The 19445-nt window shown below is 38.0% G+C and overlaps 1 protein-coding gene across 1 annotated transcript in view; it reads left to right on the top strand.

Moving 5' to 3' along the window:
• fstl4 (follistatin-like 4) overlaps positions 1-19445 on the top strand; it is a 208942-nt gene that overhangs the window by 7349 nt on the left and 182148 nt on the right. The window contains exons 2-3 of the mRNA XM_084940729.1: positions 6758-6917; positions 15632-15665. Of these exons, the coding sequence (XP_084796855.1) occupies positions 6768-6917; positions 15632-15665 (184 nt within the window). The 5' untranslated portion in view covers positions 6758-6767. The remainder of the gene's footprint in view (positions 1-6757; positions 6918-15631; positions 15666-19445) is intronic.

Here is a 19445-nt window from a genome sequence, read left to right as displayed (position 1 = left end):
TGTAAATAAAAAATATTAATGGATTTTAAAGAGTGGAAGAGTTCAAAGCTGGCAGCATATTTTATAAAGATTTAAATGAGATCAAATTGAGGCAGTTTGATGCAGCTGTAAATTTAGCAGTATGGGCTTGTGACAGAGCCAAAACCTATGGGCCAGCTGTAAGCAGGGAACACCATAATTGCTAAAATAAGCTGAATATTATCAAACAAATAAAAGATTTAATGTTCAAATGTTCCTTTTAGTCCTCCAACTGCTACACTATTAATTAGACCCTTTCTTTCTTAATTAGTTTCACCTTGACTACTGGAGAAGAATTCGTTTTAATTGTGAATCATCTGAGCGGATACAACCTGTCAGCTTTTATCTGGTGTGCTGACAACCTCCCATCTTCCTTCCAAAGGGTAGTGTTTCTAACATATTTACATCACAGTCAGTGACTGACCTTACTTTGCATGGCTAGGCTTCTGTATGAATCCATTTTGGGAAACACCACTCAGAGCACCCTGACAGTTATCATATTTCTCATCATCATAAAAAAAAGGTGGGGGTGGGGGAGCCTGAAAGTAAGTGTCCCCTGTTCATCTGGAGTGTCTGAAAGATAACTAAGGTTAGAGCGTGTGTGATCCTGATGCATGGCTGCCTGACAGATTGACACGTCTGGTCTCTTCAGAATCTTTTCCAACCGCACAGGAACAAGAATGAAATCTTGACGAGTGAGTCATGTAAACATTTTGGGCAAAGGCGAGTCTCTTGGTAGCTCTATTTCATGCTACATAGACATCTTTCTGAAGAATGGGTTGTTTGAAACCTGAGTGCAGGCAGACAGGCCGGCAGACGCAGGATGATAGCAGAGATTTTACTGAAGAGGAGCTTCAGAGTGAGGCAGCACTCAGAGCATCAGCCTGTAGAGAGGTTTGTTCCAAAATGGGGCATGCATCATGTGGGGGGGAAAATGATTTGTGCTTTCATAACATGATTGACAGGCGATCTTTTTTTTAACATTCTACTTTTGGAGGATAGGCTAGTAGGTTAACCAATATAACTCTTTTCATTAATAATTTCTAAAACTGTATAAATAGAATATCTGAAAATTAAAGCTGTTTAGTATCACACGAAACACAAAGAAAGCCAATCCTTCGTATGCAAAACATTTTACATGAGGGTGGTGAACTACAGTTTCAGCATGTGCTGTTCAGCATTCGCAGATGTTAATTTTTGTGTCCCTCCCACCCTTTCTTTGTAATCTTTTTTAAATACTCAGCAACTTGCAGGGAGGACTCACGCTGAGTGGGGAATGATTGTCGTTCTGGAACTGCATGTGTCATTTGTAACTGTGACAGCAGACCTACCTGGAGTGGTGCAGAGCTGGGACTGAGAGCAGGAAGGAGAGCTCAGTCTGATCACTTGAATTTGTCTCAGAGCTCAGCTAGAGGCCTTTCCCTGCTGCCATTACAAAGAGCACCAGAGACACTGCAGGGCTGCATACAATGCTCATTTACATGCCAGTTCTGAATTTGGCTGTGTCTTGGTCTCCTGACAAACATGCCACTTAAGTCATGCTAATTTAGTCAGATTCTAGGGGCATAATAAACCTTTAGCATTGTAAATTTAATTGTACTGAGTACAAAAAATAGTTTTAAGTTATATCTTTCAATCAGTTTAAATGTCACGGTGAGTTGCTTCTTTTTTCCCGTCATAATAACTAAAGTGGGTTTTGTTATTGCAGCTCATGGAGCAGATCTTTCTGGGAGGATGGTGCTATTGTAGAATATTATAGATCCAAAATCACAAACTCATTGATTGTGCTCAGCAAGTCAGGAGTGTTTGAATGTTCAAATGTGATCAGTTACAGCTGCTGTAGATGACCGAACAATAAAGCCAGCGTTATGAAGATGGTTTCATGTTAGCTACTCTCATTTTTGTCAATACACATATTTTTTTATAGTTTACAATGTCAAATGGATACGAGTGAATTTGATTTTACTGGCTAAGTGGGTAGGAACATACAGCCAATGTGACTGGTTGCCAATATTCGTGCTCAAAATTCTTAGTGGGAGTAAAATTAAACATAGTAAAGCACATTGAAATATGAACTGCTGTTAAACAACAATTTTCAAAAATCTAGTAAGAATGAACCACATCTTATTCTTATATACATTTCTTTTTCTGTCAACACAGATAACTATGATGAGTTTAACTGACTGAATTATTACTTTTTTCTTTGTCTGGCCAAATTTCAAATACATAAATAGGTTATGATGCATTTAGTCAATAGATAATTTGATGCACCAAAAAAAGCTATAAATTACACAAAAGAAACAAGATGCATGATTCAGAACCAGTCTGATAGAACATTATGCTCTCAAAGATTTATACACGATATTGCCGAAAATATCACCATTAGGCCCAGCCTGACAGTTTAGTTGTGCTCCTAGGAGCACGGGGCAAATTGTTTTTGTATTTTCTTAAACAGAGACAGCGAGAGAAGTGCTTTTCTGTTATATTTTTAGAAGACTAAAAAACATTTTGCAACAAAATTTGGACCCAGCTCAATTTCAAAGTTATAATCTTTTGATGTCTGTTCTTGACAAGAGAACAGCTTTAAGATTACTTAAGTGTTTATATTCAAATAAATAGACATCATCTCTCAATATCACTGAAAGAAAAACTGCTGGATGGAGATCCTTCTTGTCCGATATAAGTAGAGTGAGTTCAAAAATCAAGAGTTTGATATTTTTATGTATGTTTTTTATCATTTACATGAGATTTTTTCAGTATTTAAGTTGTTAAAAAAGTGAGTTCTGAGCTTGAAGTGTTGTATTTAGTCACTTGCAAAATAGTAAAACCTACCGAACAAGACCAAAATAGTTTTTTATTTTATTTTATGGCACGGCATTTCATGTTTGGGCGTCCACACATACATTAAAAAAATCTTTGCTGCCTCTCAAACATTTTAAAGCTTTGGGTGAAAATGAATATTTGGCCTTAAAATTTGAGTTCCTGACTTGTTGAACTGAACCTTAAAGGCACATAAGCTGGTGCTTTTCTCCTTATGTCTTATTTCAAACTGTGGTAGCTGGCAGCTGGACCTTTACTACACAAAAGTCATATACTTACAAGTAATATACTTTGCTTATGTTTAAATGTGCATTCATTTTAGCTTCATAAACTTTATTAAACTAAACACATTATAGTAGCACCACAAAGAAGGCATTAACTACCTGACCACAGGTGTTGTTGATGAAGACTGGAACCAAGAAGCAATCAGATAATTATGTTTTCATGATTTCAAGAATAGGTCTTACTTTCTAAAGCAAGTAGTAAAGTAAAAGACCCACTTGTTTGTAGACTTGATCTTGACTGTGATGAAAAAGATTATTATTAAATGTCCAGAAAGTAAAGCAGTTTTAATTGTAGAAACCACAGCAACAGGTAGGTCTGCGAGATTCTTTGTGCTATAAACAATATCCCTCTGTCACATAAGTTTAGGAAATCCACAAAAGGAAACAGGAACAATGAGATGGGGAAACACTACAGCTGAGATGTGAATAGATGCATTTAACTTTCAGCACCTTAGGTCTGTTTTTGTTGCAAGTCCCTAAGTAAACCAGTCTGATCTGTGCAAAGCTGCCAAAGGCTGCAGCGACTCTAAAGAATGTGTTCCTCTAAGCTTTTTAATATTCTGGTCAAATAATAGCTTCCGCACAGAGTTTCTCCCTCCTGATGAATTTCAAAATGGACCATTCAGTCCATGAGACCGGGGCTCTGTTTGCATTTGTGTGTATGTGCCCGTGTGTGCTCATGTATGAATGTGTGTAGCTGTGTGTGGGCCAATGCCAGGGGGAAAGGCAGCACATTAAGACAGTGACTGGCAGATCTCATTTGGTGTTTAATTTCACAAGGGTGAGCTCTCATCCATGTGGGCCCATTAGCCCCCGGCTAGCTAGCTGAATAATGTTGATGGTCCCTTCATGAGTTGTTTACACTGACAGGACTTGTGTGATTTTGTGTCTATGAGGCAGTGAAAAGTAACTGAGTATCTTTACTCAACTGTCACATAAGAAACTGCGGCAAAGTAATCACAAAACCCCAACATTTGCAACATATTTCACAATGTATAAATTCTTCAAGCTCCAGCCATTGAAAGCGATAATGAAATAAACAACATATTGTTGTTATGCGGCAAATTAAATATATCATGATGTTCTGGTGGTTTTAGTGTTTTATTGAAGTTATGCAGGTTTTCTTCTTGCTGTTATATATCGGTAGTTACATGTCTTGTGTGTCTTAGTCGGTTTTACTACCTGTCTTTGTCTTGTTTCAGTGATTGTTTCCACCTGTTTCCCATTACCTCCTCATGTGTCTCCCGACTCTCCTTCTTTGAGCTTATTTGTGTTCTCCCAGTTGTTCTGAGAGTATTTGGTGTCTTCATAATCTTCTTTTACATTCTTTGTATTTTGCCTCATCACTGTTGGACTCTTGCTTTGGTTCCTGCTTTCCTTTTGCTGTGCATTCTGTAATTCCCAGTAAATTCTCATTTTTACATTTTCTTACTGCATGTCTACAGTCTGTTTTAAAAAAAATTATATCTATCTTTGCAATATATTAGAGTAAGTTATTTTTGAATAAACTATGCTGTTAGTTAAAGTGCACTTTGCAAGTATATTTCCTTAAAGATCTATTAATCAATTTTTATATTATCAAGGGATCAAATGAATGTGAAAAGCGTAACTCATAGCGACAATGTCAAGCCCTGGAAGATTAATTATCTGATGTTACAGGTCCTGTAATTCTGCAGACCCATTTTATCAGTGTGTTATTTTTTTCCTCATAACCTTCCTTTCATTAACTTATTTAAAGACACAAGTCACTCCTATTAGTGCAAAGAAAGACCCATCAGTCTCGACTTATAGCACACCCCTCTTATCAGTTTCATTATATAATACATTAACCGTTTTGTGTACACTTTGTTTTGCTGCTTGCAAATAGTAAAAAAAAAAAAAAAAAAGAAAAGAAAAGAAAAAATTAAATGGCCATAAAATTGTTACTTTAAAAAGTAAAAGTTAGCTTCGATAAACTTTCAGCCACCATCTCCAGGGCATAACAGGTCAAGGTGAATCACGACTCTCTTCTAAAATTCTGCATTCAAGTCAAGCATCACTGCAGACATTTGACACCATAAACTATTGTACTGCTTGAGATGCATCATGGGTTTTTGTGCCCTTGTTACAGTTCAACTGCAAACTTTATGGCCCCCTAAGGGAAATTTGTTTTCACGCTGGTTCAGCAGTAAAACATACAATAAAGCCATATTCTAAAGCATAAGTCCACAATAAAAACAATAAACCTATTACCTAAAAGCACAATTACACATGTAACAAACTGCCATGTCGCACAGTGGAACTATAAAGACACACATCAGCTGATAAGATCCGATGAGAAGTCAGTATTTCCCCTCAGGGCAAACGCTACAGGAGGCTGGCACAATACTAAAAACATCAGTGCAGTGCAAGATCAACTCAGTACAATATCTTTGCAATAAATACTTATTGATGAGATAAAAAAGCAGACAGAAAGTCTTTATAAAGCCTGTATTATATTTTATTGTGACTGTGTTGACGAATAGTGTTGTTTATTGAGTTTGGGGTTCACTTTAAGCCAATTGCTATAATATTTTCCCCTCATCTGTAGAATACTAAGTGATTTAATTTTACCTGAAATGCTCTTTAGTTCACTCACTTTTGCAATCAGGGCTAAAGAAGAGGCATAATTTCAAACATAGTTAAATGTTTAAATTATTCAATTCAAATTTTTGTCATTTTTAGATGATTAAAAAAGGAACTACTCATTATTTGAAAGACATTTGAGGCCGTTATGTTTGAATTTTTCAGTACGTATGTGAGTGTGCGCATGTCACAGCAGTGAAACCGATCTTCTGAATTTATATTTTAAGCTCCCACACCACTCCACCATTTCTTACTTCAGAGGGTTTTCTCTTTGTTGACATCAAAAGATTTTTTTATGTACTTTGTAATACACATAATTATTCCCATCATTGTGGTCTTTGATGTGTACATAGCAGCATTATGCTGTGTGATGTGTGTGCGTGCATGGCGAGTATAATACTTGTTCCACTTGGTCTGTGAGCATACATTAACATAATTTCAGGTATTTGTCTCTGCATGTACTAAATCTATTAAAATTCAGACATCTGTAAACATTTTGGAAACACTGCAATATCAGATAGACATTCAATAAAGACAGAGTTATTAAAATAAAAAGTAAGAATTAGGGCTCACATATTTTTTTTCTGTCTTTGTGCAAAGAGAGGAAAGCTACATAATTGGTACCGTGAGTTCAGCTCATGTGTCTTTATCTCCTCTGGGGCAAACACACTGATATATTATCAAGTAAATAAAGTAATCAAAAATTATTTGCATACAAATTGGATTATGACAGATTAAAATCACAGGTAAGGTGTGAAGATTTGCAGTCAAAGCTACATAATAAACAGCACAGTTTTGACATTGTTTATTTATTCACGCTGATTAAAGAACATGTTAAAGAGGTTATGTCTCATTTTCACAGTTTTCAACTGCATACTAGACATGTCAACTGTCACATTCCTGATAAATACAGACACTTGTTAAGAGAACTATTAAACTGTGCTGCACTTATTTCTGGTAACTGCAGTTTGCAGAACAACAGAAAGAGTCTAAGAACTAAGTGTGCATTGTACTTTTGCTTTTCCACACAGAGAAACACTCATGGGCAGCATGGGTGTTTGGGCTGTGGCTGTGGCCGCTCTGCTGGGGACCTCGGGGTGCTGGCTCGCTGAAGGGCACAAGAGCAGCAGGCGAAGCAGCGGGGATACAGTCAGCGTGTCACGTACCTCCTCCCAGGAACCTCGCGCCATGGTAAATATCCCGTGCATTCTGCACGCACATACACATCAACACACTAACGTACTGTACTGCGTCCCACTGAGGCCATTACCTTCACTGTCTGTCAAGCTAGAAAAACACTTGCAGTGATGAACAGTAAATCAATCGTATCAACCTTAAATCAAATCAAGGTTGTAAAGAAAAATGAAGCGAGCCAAACAGTCGAATGATAAAAAAAAAAAGCATGTTTGTTGTAAATCTGAACACATTTTAAATCCTGTAAAACATTTATTTCATTGTCACTTTCTATCTCCTGTACTATGACTTGCTGATGCGGTTAACTCATTATATACATATCACTCTGCAGATAAGTATATGAGCATAAAGGACTGATGTATGTGCATAGGATGACCATGGATGACCTTATTTTTTGTGTACTTATCTACACTGCTGCTATACATCTATATAATCTAGATTTAAGGTTTTTATTGATTAAAATGAATGACTATACTCAAAGGTAGAGGAAGCTATTGACAATATGTAGGCCCGATAACAACCGATAAAAGCCATTAATGGAATGTTGACATCACAACTGTGAGAATCTGTTCTTTGTTGTACAGTTACTATAACAGTTAGTGGTACACTAACCACCATCCTACACCTGCCTGCCATTTTCTGTCTACACTTTATATTTAAACCTAGCAATTGTTCATCTAGCCCAGGGGTCGGCAACCTGCGGCTCCGGAGCCGCATGCGGCTCTTTTGTCCTTATACTGCGGCTCCGGGTGGTTTGGGAAAATAAATTAGAAGTATTTAGTTGAAGTGTATTTTATTTGTGTTTAGTTCTTTTTTTTAACTTGTAGTTCTAAATTGAAAGATTATTGTGATATTGAAATATAAAAATAAAATTATATTGTATTATTTTTCATCGCTCAAAATAAGCGTCACACTCGCGGAAGCCGGTGTACCCGCCGAAACGCCGTGCATTTATCGAGACTTTCAACCCCAGGTAGGCCAATTATGGATCTTCGGATCCACATTATGTCAGCAGCTGTTCTCCACCATGAACTATGTTAAAAACAAACACCGCTCACGCCTCACAGATGACAGCTTACAGTCCTGCGTAAAGATGAAAGTGACTTCGTACAGCCCCGATTTGCAGACGCTGTGCGCAGAGGTTCAGGAGCAGAAGTTCCATTGTAAACATACCACGGCAGACCCGCTGCTTTTCAGCATCTCTTTATTGACCACTTTTCACACACGGTTGTTGTACGCATACAGCCGGCTGTAGCTTTTCAGCTCACAGCCCGACAACACAACAGCAGAGAGAGCACAGACTTTAAGGCGGCGAGGCGTGATTGCGGGTGCCGCTCAGGTGCGTCCGACTCCCCTGCAGCGGCGCTGCAGACCACGCCCCGCCACACACATTAACCTGGTAAAATACATATTTAGGCAGAATTTTGCAAATATCTATTTTTTTTTTTTTTAGCAGCATAGTGCTTTTTTTTCCCAATTATTTTTTAAAAGTCAGGTCAAGGCTCCAAAAGCCCAAAGGCGATATAACAGTTTTTGTTTGCTACATGGATCATTTTAGCTCATGTTGGTGTCTTTCCTTTTGTATATTTCTTTAAGAGTTCAAAATGTGTTAATTACATAAATAAAATGTAATTTTCTCTGTAGCACTTCATGGATTTCATAAACAACACACCTTAGTTGCTCTGTGGATTCTTTTAAAAATTTAGTTAAAAACTTTTCTGTTCAAACAAGCCTTTTGTTGATCTACGTATTTTATATTCTTTACATTCTTTACATTTGATCTTTTACATTGTGTATAATGTCTATTGATTGTATTGTTTATTTTAATCTTTGTGTACAGCGCTTTGTGACTGCCTGTCTGTTAAAAGCACTTAATAAATAAACTTTACTTACTTACTTACTTTAGTTGTTCACACAAAGCATAAAGGTAAAAAAAAACAATATATACAGTGTTATCTTCATTGTAGATGTCAAAAAGTATTTGCGGCTCCCAGTGTTTTCTTTTGCGTGGAAACTGGGTCCAAGTGGCTCTTTGGGTGTTAAAGGTTGCAGACCCCTGATCTAGCCATTTACAACAAATTGGAGATAATTGCTTTAACACCCATGGGCAAGCACTTGAATGAGGTCACTTGGTTGTATCTATCAGGGTTGGTTGCAAAAGAATCATGAGTTAAAAAGGAAAAAAGACACCCTTCACAAAACTGTCTCCTGCCAGGAAGAATGATCCCTTCGATTGATTTGTTTTTTAGATAGTAAACATGAAGCCCAAATAAGTTGTCAAAAAGACTTATGCACAGGCAGACAGATGGCCACCACACAGCCCTGTAGACATCCTGGTTCTTTTCAAAGTGAACGATGAACACCCCCTGGTCTGTAAGTCTCACTCACTTCGGGCTATGCCAAGTTGGCACTCTGCTGTGGAATGCCATTTTGCTGTGAGGTTCTGTCTCCCAACATCACTTGATGCAAAAAACAAATTCCCAGGCACAGAATCCATCTATCTGGCCAGAACTAGAACTTAAAACGCCATCAACTGGTGCCAGAATTGAGAGTTGACCGTGAGGTGAATCATGGAAATTCATGATTTCACATTATGCAAGTCTGCATTCTCAAAGCCTCTGAGAAAGAATAAACAGAGTCAGATTTTCACCATAACTCAAATGCCCCCAAAACAATCTAACACTTGCAATAAAGAAGGAGAAGTATGTTTGCTTTGCACCTGATCAACAAAATAATATAAACTAAAAACTTCAGATTAAGCCTTTTGATTTTTGACTCATTGTCAACTTCCTGGATCCTTACATAATAACCAAAAGACTGTGCTGACATGTCCATGCCAGGGTCACAGCAGCTTTGGGACATTTACAGTATATTAGCTGTCACAAATATGTAAGCATATGGAACTTGAGGCTTCTGCAGGTTTCCTTGGGGAACTTTTTCCTGCCATCAAAACATGCTTGGTTAACTCTCCTGTCATTATGCCCAGATGTAATCCAGTGATAGGCACTGACTGGAGTTGGTCTCCAGGTACTGAACAACAGCTGCCCACTGCTTCTAATATTTGCAATGGTTTAAATGAGGAAAATGAGTTTGTCTGTCAGGATCTGACAGACAAACACTACCATGGTTAAAAAAAAGAAAAAACATGTTAGTCTAACTTGTCCATATACGGGCTCAGATGTGAGGTACTATAGAACAGTTTGACTTGGCAAGCACATTATGTACTGTATATGGTATTTATTATTATAAACAGACTTAAATGTGCTGTTTGTGGGTGAATGTTGCCTTTATTTTGCAGTGTGGCTGAGGCTACATCAGTCTTGGTTCTGGATTCTTGTGTTACCACATACTGAAAGACAACACTCGCCAACATGCAAGAATTTTGTAAGCACAACACTTAACAGGATGGTTATGATTTGGTTTGGGACTGGCCTCTGTATAAAGACCATAGCTGTTAAGTGATTTTACAGCTACCACAGAGAAAGAGAACCGTGCTCACTGGATTAAGGTTTAGGAGTAAGAAGGTTTGGCTTTGTATGAACAGGAGAAAGGCTGCAGGAAAAAGTGAAACAAAGAGAATAAAAATACTCTTCTGCTCACAATGTCAGATTCTCTTTTTGTGTTTTAATTTCCAGTTTTCATTTACATTTTGATGATGAATTGAACCCGTAGAGCTTTACTTTTTGTTTTGTTGCAGTCCCCAGAGGGTTAGCTCACATTCTGCTCAGGCTGGTTCCTCATAATTTGTACTCAAAGCTGAAGAAAACCTTTCAGGCAGGCACAACATATGCAATGCTTGCCTTTATATGAAGCAATAATAGTATTCTCTACTACAATTACAGTGGTAGGGGATACTGAATGAGCTCGTGAAGCTCAGCACAACCATCTGGTAAAGAACATCAGTCAGTTTGAATGTGTCTGCCTTCTTTAAGACAGATGTCTAACTTGGAAGTCCATCAAAAAGCATAGTTTCAGCTTCAGCTTTTTGAGGTTGTTTCCAGTTTCTTCAATTGAAGTGTGCAGCTGCAAATAATTGGATTAAAAAAAAGCAAATGCTTGCAACTATTAAAATAATTTAGGTCTAAAACTGTGCAATCTAGGTATTGATTATGTTGGAGCTTATCTGGCCTGCCGTAGCATAGCATGAGAAAAAGTGATTACTTGTTACATATGTACAGTAAAAATTAGTTTCAATATATATCAGCCTACATATACTACAGTCAAATAGGATAAACCACAAGAAATTTATGTTCCACTCTCTAAATCAGCAGCTACATTTAAAGATCACTTGTGTTAGTTACATGCACTCAGCACCAGTTGCATTTTCAGCATTGATTTATCGGTTTTAGTTTGGAGGTTATTTGTGAAAGAAATTGTGGTATATGGCAGTGGCAAATCAATTACTGCACCTATTCTCGTGCACCTTCTTTAAGGACTTGATTAGCAACCCTTGATTAGCATATTGATTAATGAGTCCTCCCTATAGGCTTTTTCTTGGTATATAAAGAAAATCCAACTTCTAGGAAAGCAGTTGTTTATAATTGCTACTTAAAGCTTGGGGAAATCATAATAAATGGAAGGGTTGAGAGAGTAGGTCTTGCCAGTGAGTATTGCTGGAACATAAAGCTGCTCCATCTCCATCTGATACTGAGACATGTTGGAATCTGTCAGGCTTTTTTTTCCATTTGAAAATAATCAAAGTTATACCTGTGAACGTATCACCGCTTCATAACGTGTATTGCCAGAGTCTGATTCTTTTTTTCCTTTTTCCTTTGGCTGCACTTCATTAAGCCCGTTAAGTGGCTTGTTGCTGCACTGATGAATTGCTGTTAGATAAGACAAGTCTCTTCTTTCCAAGCAACAAACATCAGGGATCATCTATTGAATGTGGATAGATGAACTCTTGTAAGAGAACAGACAGTGATTCAGCTCTCCTTTCCTGCTCCTCTCCTGGTTCTCTTTGTGTCCTCAGGCAGTATCATCGAAATGTCTTCTCATCAAACTATCTCTGTCTCTGTATATTGAAACCACGATGCTGAGCTGGTCTTCAATAATCACATTCCAGCAAAAAGTTTGGTTGTTGTTTAAAATTAGGAGTTTGAGAGAGATGTATAGAATGAAAGTGAGCACATTCGTGAAAGGTGCCTGGATAGCAACACATTTAAGCGATTGAGGAGAAAGCATATTCAAGTAGACTTCATAACGGGCACTGCTTGGCTTGATTTGCCCTGTTGTTCAAGTTGCATTCCCACAAAATGTCAGTTTCTGTGGCGGCAGTGTCAGGTTCTTGTTTCGTGTGGGTGTTTAAATGGCATCCAAGGTGGAAGCATGTTGCATTCGGAGATGTGTTTACACAGGCAAAATCCTTCTTATTGAGTTTGTACATTTAAACTTTGCAACAAAAAGTACTGAGAAATGCAAATATGAAGCCAACTGTGATACCAATACCATAATATTAGAAGCACAGTTTTTATTTTCAGTCTGCTCACAGTGTCACGACTGCTCATTTAGTACGTAAAGCTATTGCACAGGTAAAAATCCAGCCAGGTGATGCTTTATTTATTCATGTTTGTCAGAGACTCAACACGTACCCTATTTACTGTAATGTAAATTCAATTCAATTTTATTTATTCAGGTCCAAATCACAACATCGGTTTCCTCTAGGTGAATTATACTGTAAAGAGAATAATACAGAGAAAGCAGAGAAACACCAATAATCAGTTGACCCCCTATGAGTAAGCGCTTTGGTGACAATAGGAAGGGGAAAATGCCTTTTAACAAGAAGAATGTCCTCCAAGTTTAAATGAGCTTATTTCTGTGTAGCAGAGAGCTGCTGTTCAAAGCATATTAAACGTTCTTTAACATCGCTGGAAAGCAGTTTGTGGAGAAAAGACTGTGTAATTGTGAAAGTGACCGGTGTTATTATTCTTTTTCTAAGTAAACTAGAGCTAGTTTTGTTTTGTTTTCTTAATGAAGAAATCTGTCTCACAGTAAAGGTTTCTGGCCTTTGTGAACAAAGGAGCTGTGTAACATAAAGAAATAAACTTAATCAGTCTTTCTGCACACATACAGCATTTGTTGTTAGAATAATACCCCCTGCTTTTTATTCCTATGGTAGGTTACATTATAAGCTAAGAATATATTTTCTCTCACATCAATGCAGCTTGCATGCTCTCTTTTCCATGGATATGACTTGCTGCCTCGAGGTAGAGATATTAAATCCTCCTCCACCCTCTTCAGATTGTAACAGTGATGTTTATCATACAGCCATCATTACTGAACTCTTTTCTCCAGAAAAATGATACTTGGAAAATAATTTGTGTGGCAGTTGCATACTCTGACTCTTTTCTTTCGGGCACTTGGAATTGGTTGAAATTATTTTCTCCAATAGCTAGCATTTATTTAACTAACTGTTTGAGTTCATCACCTGTGAAAACTGCTTTTCTTGGTTATTTGGCTGAGTTTCTTCCTTGGTTTTTCTGCAGTAAACATTTTAGAGGATGCTGCGAACCTGTTACATAATCCTTTCCTTCATAACAGCACAATGCGTTACTTTTATGAACTTTATCAAGTTACATGGGACTAGCCTAATGAAACATTTTTAGGGGAATGTTGTCTCAAAAGTATCTATAAACTGACCTGGAAGCATATGACAGCAAAGAACTGCTAATTCAAGACTCTACGTGGAATACTCTTAATAATCCCATACTCTAATATTGTCTTATATATGAAAATATTATTTATAGTACATCTTATATAATGCCAGAGACATCTGCGCTATAAGCCATAGGGAATGCAAGTCAAGCAAACAGCCTCAGGCTCGAGATGCTGAAATGTGTTGAATCCTCTGTCTCCCCTATTGTGTGTGTCTTGTGGCATTTTCATAGTCTTATCACATAATCTGCAGGAGTTTCCAGTAAAAATACAGCCATCTAATCAGCCTCTATAACCAAAGGAAATATGGCAGAGAAAAGCATCAGATCCTCCCTAATTGAAACCCAGTGGGTTTGCCCTATTTGCTCAAATGAAATTCTGGTGGTAGTTATTTACATTTCTCCACCCACTAAAAGCATGCAGCACTCACTATTTATGGCTTTTACTTGGTTTTTACTTTGCACGATCAAATCACAGTACACGTCATTATCACTAAATTAATTTCCCCTGAAGCTGAATGTATAAAATATGGTGGCAAGCAAGAAGAACCCCGGTGAGCCACTGTAACAAGCGGACAGTATTTTTAGAAAGAAAGACGTAGCCTTTCTTTCACCTCTATGCTTGGTTTGATTCTCTAATCAATTGATCAAACAGCAGCACTGGAGATGATGGAAGGCGGTGCTGATGAGCACACTCAATTTTATCCTGCCATGATGAGGAAGCACGTCTGCAATTAAGATGGACAGATGGCAGAGGGAGGGAAGAGAGAGGGATAGAGATGTAGAGACAAAGGCAGAGGCAATGACAGGAGCTACTAAAACTGCTGCGTTTCTCATGAGGCTCTCGGTCTCCTGGGAAGCCAAGAAGGCCTCGCAGTTGCACGCAAGTTTTATCACTGAGCCTCATTACCAGTGACATCCACACTGAGGGACGAGAATGCAAAATGTCACAACAATTCAATTGCTGCCTCATATTGGCTTCTTCAGAAGGGGTTTTTGCATTGGAAGACGTGTTTCCGTTCTATTTTTAAAGCAGCGTGTCGATCTTTTTTTGTTTTACCCACGTACGTGAAATTGCATCTCGAGCCGAGGTACAATTCATGCACCTTGCGCTGTAAACACCAGCGATCGGTTATTAACAAGCACGAAGCGCACACTATAATGCTGACAACTAAAAACACGCCCATAGTTTGCACGTACGGGTCAGCTCGATTGCATCTAAAAGCAAAATTTGAAAAAAAGTTGTTTTTGAGCTCGACCATTTCACACCCCAGATGGTTTCCATTTATGCCATCATTAATTCATGGTTACCCGCTTTTCTTTTTACTTTTACATATTTCTGTCCTCATTTGTGTTGCATGGCACCTAATGCTTTCATTGCTTTTGACATCCGTTTAAATATTAGGCCATAATATTGTCACAGATGTTCTTTTCTACCACTGCCATTGCTCAGTTATGCTACAGGATAATTTTCCTCTCCTCCAACATGTTCAGCACCTGGTTTGCTTAACTTTGAAATTTGATTTTTATGTACCTCAAAGCTGAACATAATTGCTCCTAATTTCATCATCCAAACGCTAGTTTAGCATATTTGGAATGCCATGAATGAAGGTGATGTGACTAACTTAAAAGTGCATCTAAATATCAGATTCACTGATAGAACTGGGAAATAAATCACAGTTTATCCCGCTGGTATCGACTGTTCAACATCCGGATAAACATTCCACTACAATATGGTGACACCTGCCTTCTAACAGCCTGCTGGCAAGTCTGTTTCCAATTAGGGTGATTAAATTGACTCTGGGACCCAGTTTTGTGAAAGTCCTCTCGTCTTTCTGTTGTCATCTTTCAAGCATTTTCTCTCATTCCCACTCTGACTCTCCTTTCATTCTCTTTCCATCTGTTCACCTTTGTTTTCTGCCCTCATCTTTCACTTAGCCTAGAAAAGAAAAGAAGGCACGGTAACGAATGGTCTGCAAAAAGCTGCAGAAAGGGCTGTTTTTGTCTCACTCCTCCAAGCCTGTAATAACCAGTTTTGTGTGTGTTCTCTGTTTGCAGGAGAAGGGGAAAGCAGACGGGAACATCGATCAATGTGAGTACACTTACTGTGTTCAAACCAAACAGCATTTTTCAAAATATGCCATGTTGTGCTCCATTACAAAATCTTTTTTTTCTTCTTCTTCTGTTATTCTGACATACACTTTAGTTTTCTGATTACTAGGAAATGCTGCTGGAAAGTAATTCAAATCTAAATGCCTCCCATAAAATGAACCATGCAGTCAGTTTTTGGGCAAAGCTATGATAATGATGTAACTGTGACATATATTGCTCCACTGTACTATGCTGAAGTGTTTGAAAGCATGGCAGATTTACATTTTTGAAAGTGTTTCAGTTGTTGTGTTTATCAAGAGATTATTTAGCAACTAGCTGAGGGCCTGACAAGCATTAGCTTACAGAATTTGGGGAAAGAAAAGCATAGTTCAAATAAAGGAAGATTTTTTTAAATACTGGTAATCATAATAATAAACTTGACTGCACTGTGAAGAAAGTAGAAGCACCTGAAGTCACTCATTCAAAATGACACCCTGTCAGTAAGCTAAAAAATATAGTTGTCAGGTTAATAATTATGGCTGCCAACCCACTTTATTCTCCTGTCAGAAATGAGTAAGTAATGTTTCGTGACTTGTGTGCTGCTTTACAATGAAGTAATTGCTCTGTTAGCCATACAAAGATCATTTACATTTTTGACCTTCCCTGTAAGCTTGGCTGTTGAGTTTTAGTAGAAGTACGGTTGAGATGTTTTCATGGGCATCAGGTCTGGCTAATCTGTTAATCTGCCAAAACTATTATTTTGATCCTAAATCAATATTTGATAGTACTAGTTATCAGCCTGTATGTTTGTGATTAGTGAAGCTTGTCTTTAAGTAACCCTTCGCGTTTACCCGACAGCAGTTTTTGTTTTTTAACCAGTGGACTAGTTCTGCACAGCTGTTCTATCAAACTAATTAAACACAATCAATACATTTTTATGTTGGCAATGCTACTGATGATTAAAGAGTGCCACGAGATAGTTTCATCCCTCGGTACAGGTAGTGAACAAGTTGTTGCAGAGACCTCAGATTTATTTTCTGGCAGTCTGCAGTGTTTATTTTACGTTGCCTTTTTTCAGTGCTTTACTCTCTGTTTACTCAGTCCATTTGAGCTGCTGGTACTGAGTTGTTGTGAAAGGTGTTGTTTGACATGTAGCTGCAATGCTCATGAAGATGAAGTCTTTTTGTGTGTGTGTGTGTGTGTGTGTGTGTGTGTGTGTGTGTGTGTGTTACAAATGGCCCAAGCATTCACACATGATATTCTGTGCTATTGGAGTCATGGCAGTGAGACTGAGCAGTTTGTATGGAAGTTACTGTAAAGGCAATATTTCCTGGCTGACTGCTTCCTATCTGACAAGTGACTTCATCTGTAAGCATTAGGCCTATTATGATATGCAGTCTGGTTGCTGTCTCAGTTATCTATGCCTGCTTCTATTCAACCTAAACATGACCCAGAGGATTTTCTTCGTATTTATCTTCCACCAACCACCAAAGATGTTTATTAGCTGATTTCTTTTTTTTCCCCTTGAACTCTATATTATGTGGCTAAAAATGACAGGCGATTCCATATGGTGTACCTCTCATCACAGATGTTCATGTTGACATATAGAAAGCACATATTGAAAAGCAGAGGCCCACGCTGATGGCTCATTAAAAACAAACAGTAAGGTGGTTCTAGACAAGGTTAAACATATTTCGAGCTTTAGAAGTTTAGCGTTAATTGAATGAATGTGCAGAATAGTGTATAAACCCATCCATACGTCCATCCATTTCCTTAACTGCTTATCCATTTCAGGGTCCAAGGGGCGGTGGAGCCTATCCCAGCAATCGTAGGGTAAACAGTGGGGTGTACCCTGGACAGTTGGTTGGCAGAAAACGTATTTGGTATGCAGTGGCAGGAAATTGATGGGAGCACCGGAGGATGAAAGTAATTGATTGAAGATTGTGATAATTTGTTACCAGTGCCCAGTGGTTGACTGTGGTCTCTCGCTCTCTCTCCCCCCCCCCCTCCTGAATCAAAACCACCGACATGGTTAAATATTTACTCCTCAACAAGGTCACTTTTTAATGCTTCTAAATGAAAAACATACAAATAATTAGGATTGCATGTATTTGCTCTTGTACATTTGTACATTCAGTTATATTCACTTTTATGTGACTTATCATAATAATAATAAATAAAAATGGATTTGGAGGGATTAGGGGCCTGTTTTTGACATATGTGATTGAATTAAATAATGCCGAGAGTCAATTGGAACATTTGTAGTAGAGTGTTAGCTGTGCTCATTGATCTGATGAAGACATTATGCAAATGTATGCATTTTCTTTTCTGGTTTGGCCACATCCTAGAACTGCTACTAGGTTTTGAATTAGTACGAGTGCAAGAGGCAAGCTTAAAGACGTTCAGTCAGTCATAATGTACTAAACATCGGTGCCAGTTTTCTGAATGAAAGGGATGGACAGATGTTTTTGCTACTGGCAATATTGCATATGTATTTGTAGGAGTTTCCCTAACACAGTGTCAAATTTTGGGAGGAAAGTATTTAAAAAATCATACAAGCATGATTTACTAAGGCTTGCAGTAGGTCATTTACTTGCATCATTCACTCAAAGCTGAAAAAAAAAACCCTGTTTTACTTTGCACCTGATGATAGTTGCTGCTGCAAGTGTAAATTTAGTTAGAATGCAGGGAAAGGTGTTGTCACTGTTGGGGATGGATTGCTCAAATCTGTGAGCATGATGTGAAAATTTTAGCTCGGTCCAAGCCCTGGGTATATTTCTGGTCCTCTGGAATACTGGTATTTTGATGAAACGGAGCAGAACTCACTTTAACTGAGCGGAGTCGGAATTAGCGAGAGAAAGACGTGTCTTGTGCTGGGTATTACATCCAGCCAAGTTATGTTTTCCTACAACAAGCTGGTGGCTTTGCTGTGTTTTAGTCACATTTCTACACAGAGCTCATTAAACAATGGTAAAAGTCTGCATATCTTCCACAGTCTTGCATGCGGAAAGAATACCATTCATGTTCATTTTCACTTCTCAGAGGTATTGGATCTGTTACATACCATATTGAAATGTCAAAATACAGCAACTAATGGTACTCATAAGAAGTGGGTTAGATTTTTATCTGAATGTTGCAATGTGCAATAAACTTTAATGAATCCCTTCAACATCACATGGAATGCAGGAAAAAAAATCAAGAATACTGAGTAGATTTACACACGAGGCACAGTAACAGTAACTTCACTAATATTCATATGGGTCAGCGTTTGAAGGTGAATAATGTGTATTTTCTTCTTCTGCACAGTTCAGATGTCACATAAAGACTTAGTTTGTAATATTTTGTTACCTACCTATCATACCTTTTCTGGATCCATAATGAGGTGTTATATTTATGCAGACACTGACTCTCAGACCCCACACAGTCCTCAGCCTCTTCTTAGAGAGTTTGCCTCTATATTAAAATTTCTCCTTCGGCTGCCTCAGGTTGTTCTAAAAGCACAAACAGAGGGTAATGTTTGTTTGTTTGTTTGTTTTTGTTGTTGTTTTTTTTGTAGTGCTCTTGGTAGATTGCATTGGTCATTACTGAAATTAACTGCTGGGTTTTTGTTTATAAATTAGTGTTAGTAGATTACCTGAAAACTTTAAACGCATTAGCAGATTTCTGCTTTTATGGCCTCGTGTTAGTTTGTCCATCTTTGTAAATTAGGCCTATGTTGCTTAATTGGAGCTTTTGTGGGCAGGAGATTAGATTTTAGCTCTTTTCTGGTCGGTCAGTTCTT

The sequence above is a fragment of the Perissodus microlepis genome, chromosome 10, assembly GCF_051167445.1.
Source record: "Perissodus microlepis isolate ML-2025 ecotype Zambia chromosome 10, ASM5116744v1, whole genome shotgun sequence".
NCBI classification, from domain to species: domain Eukaryota; kingdom Metazoa; phylum Chordata; class Actinopteri; order Cichliformes; family Cichlidae; genus Perissodus; species Perissodus microlepis.
The sequence above is the reverse complement of the archived record's forward strand: the minus strand, read 5'-3'. Positions and strand labels throughout refer to the sequence as shown.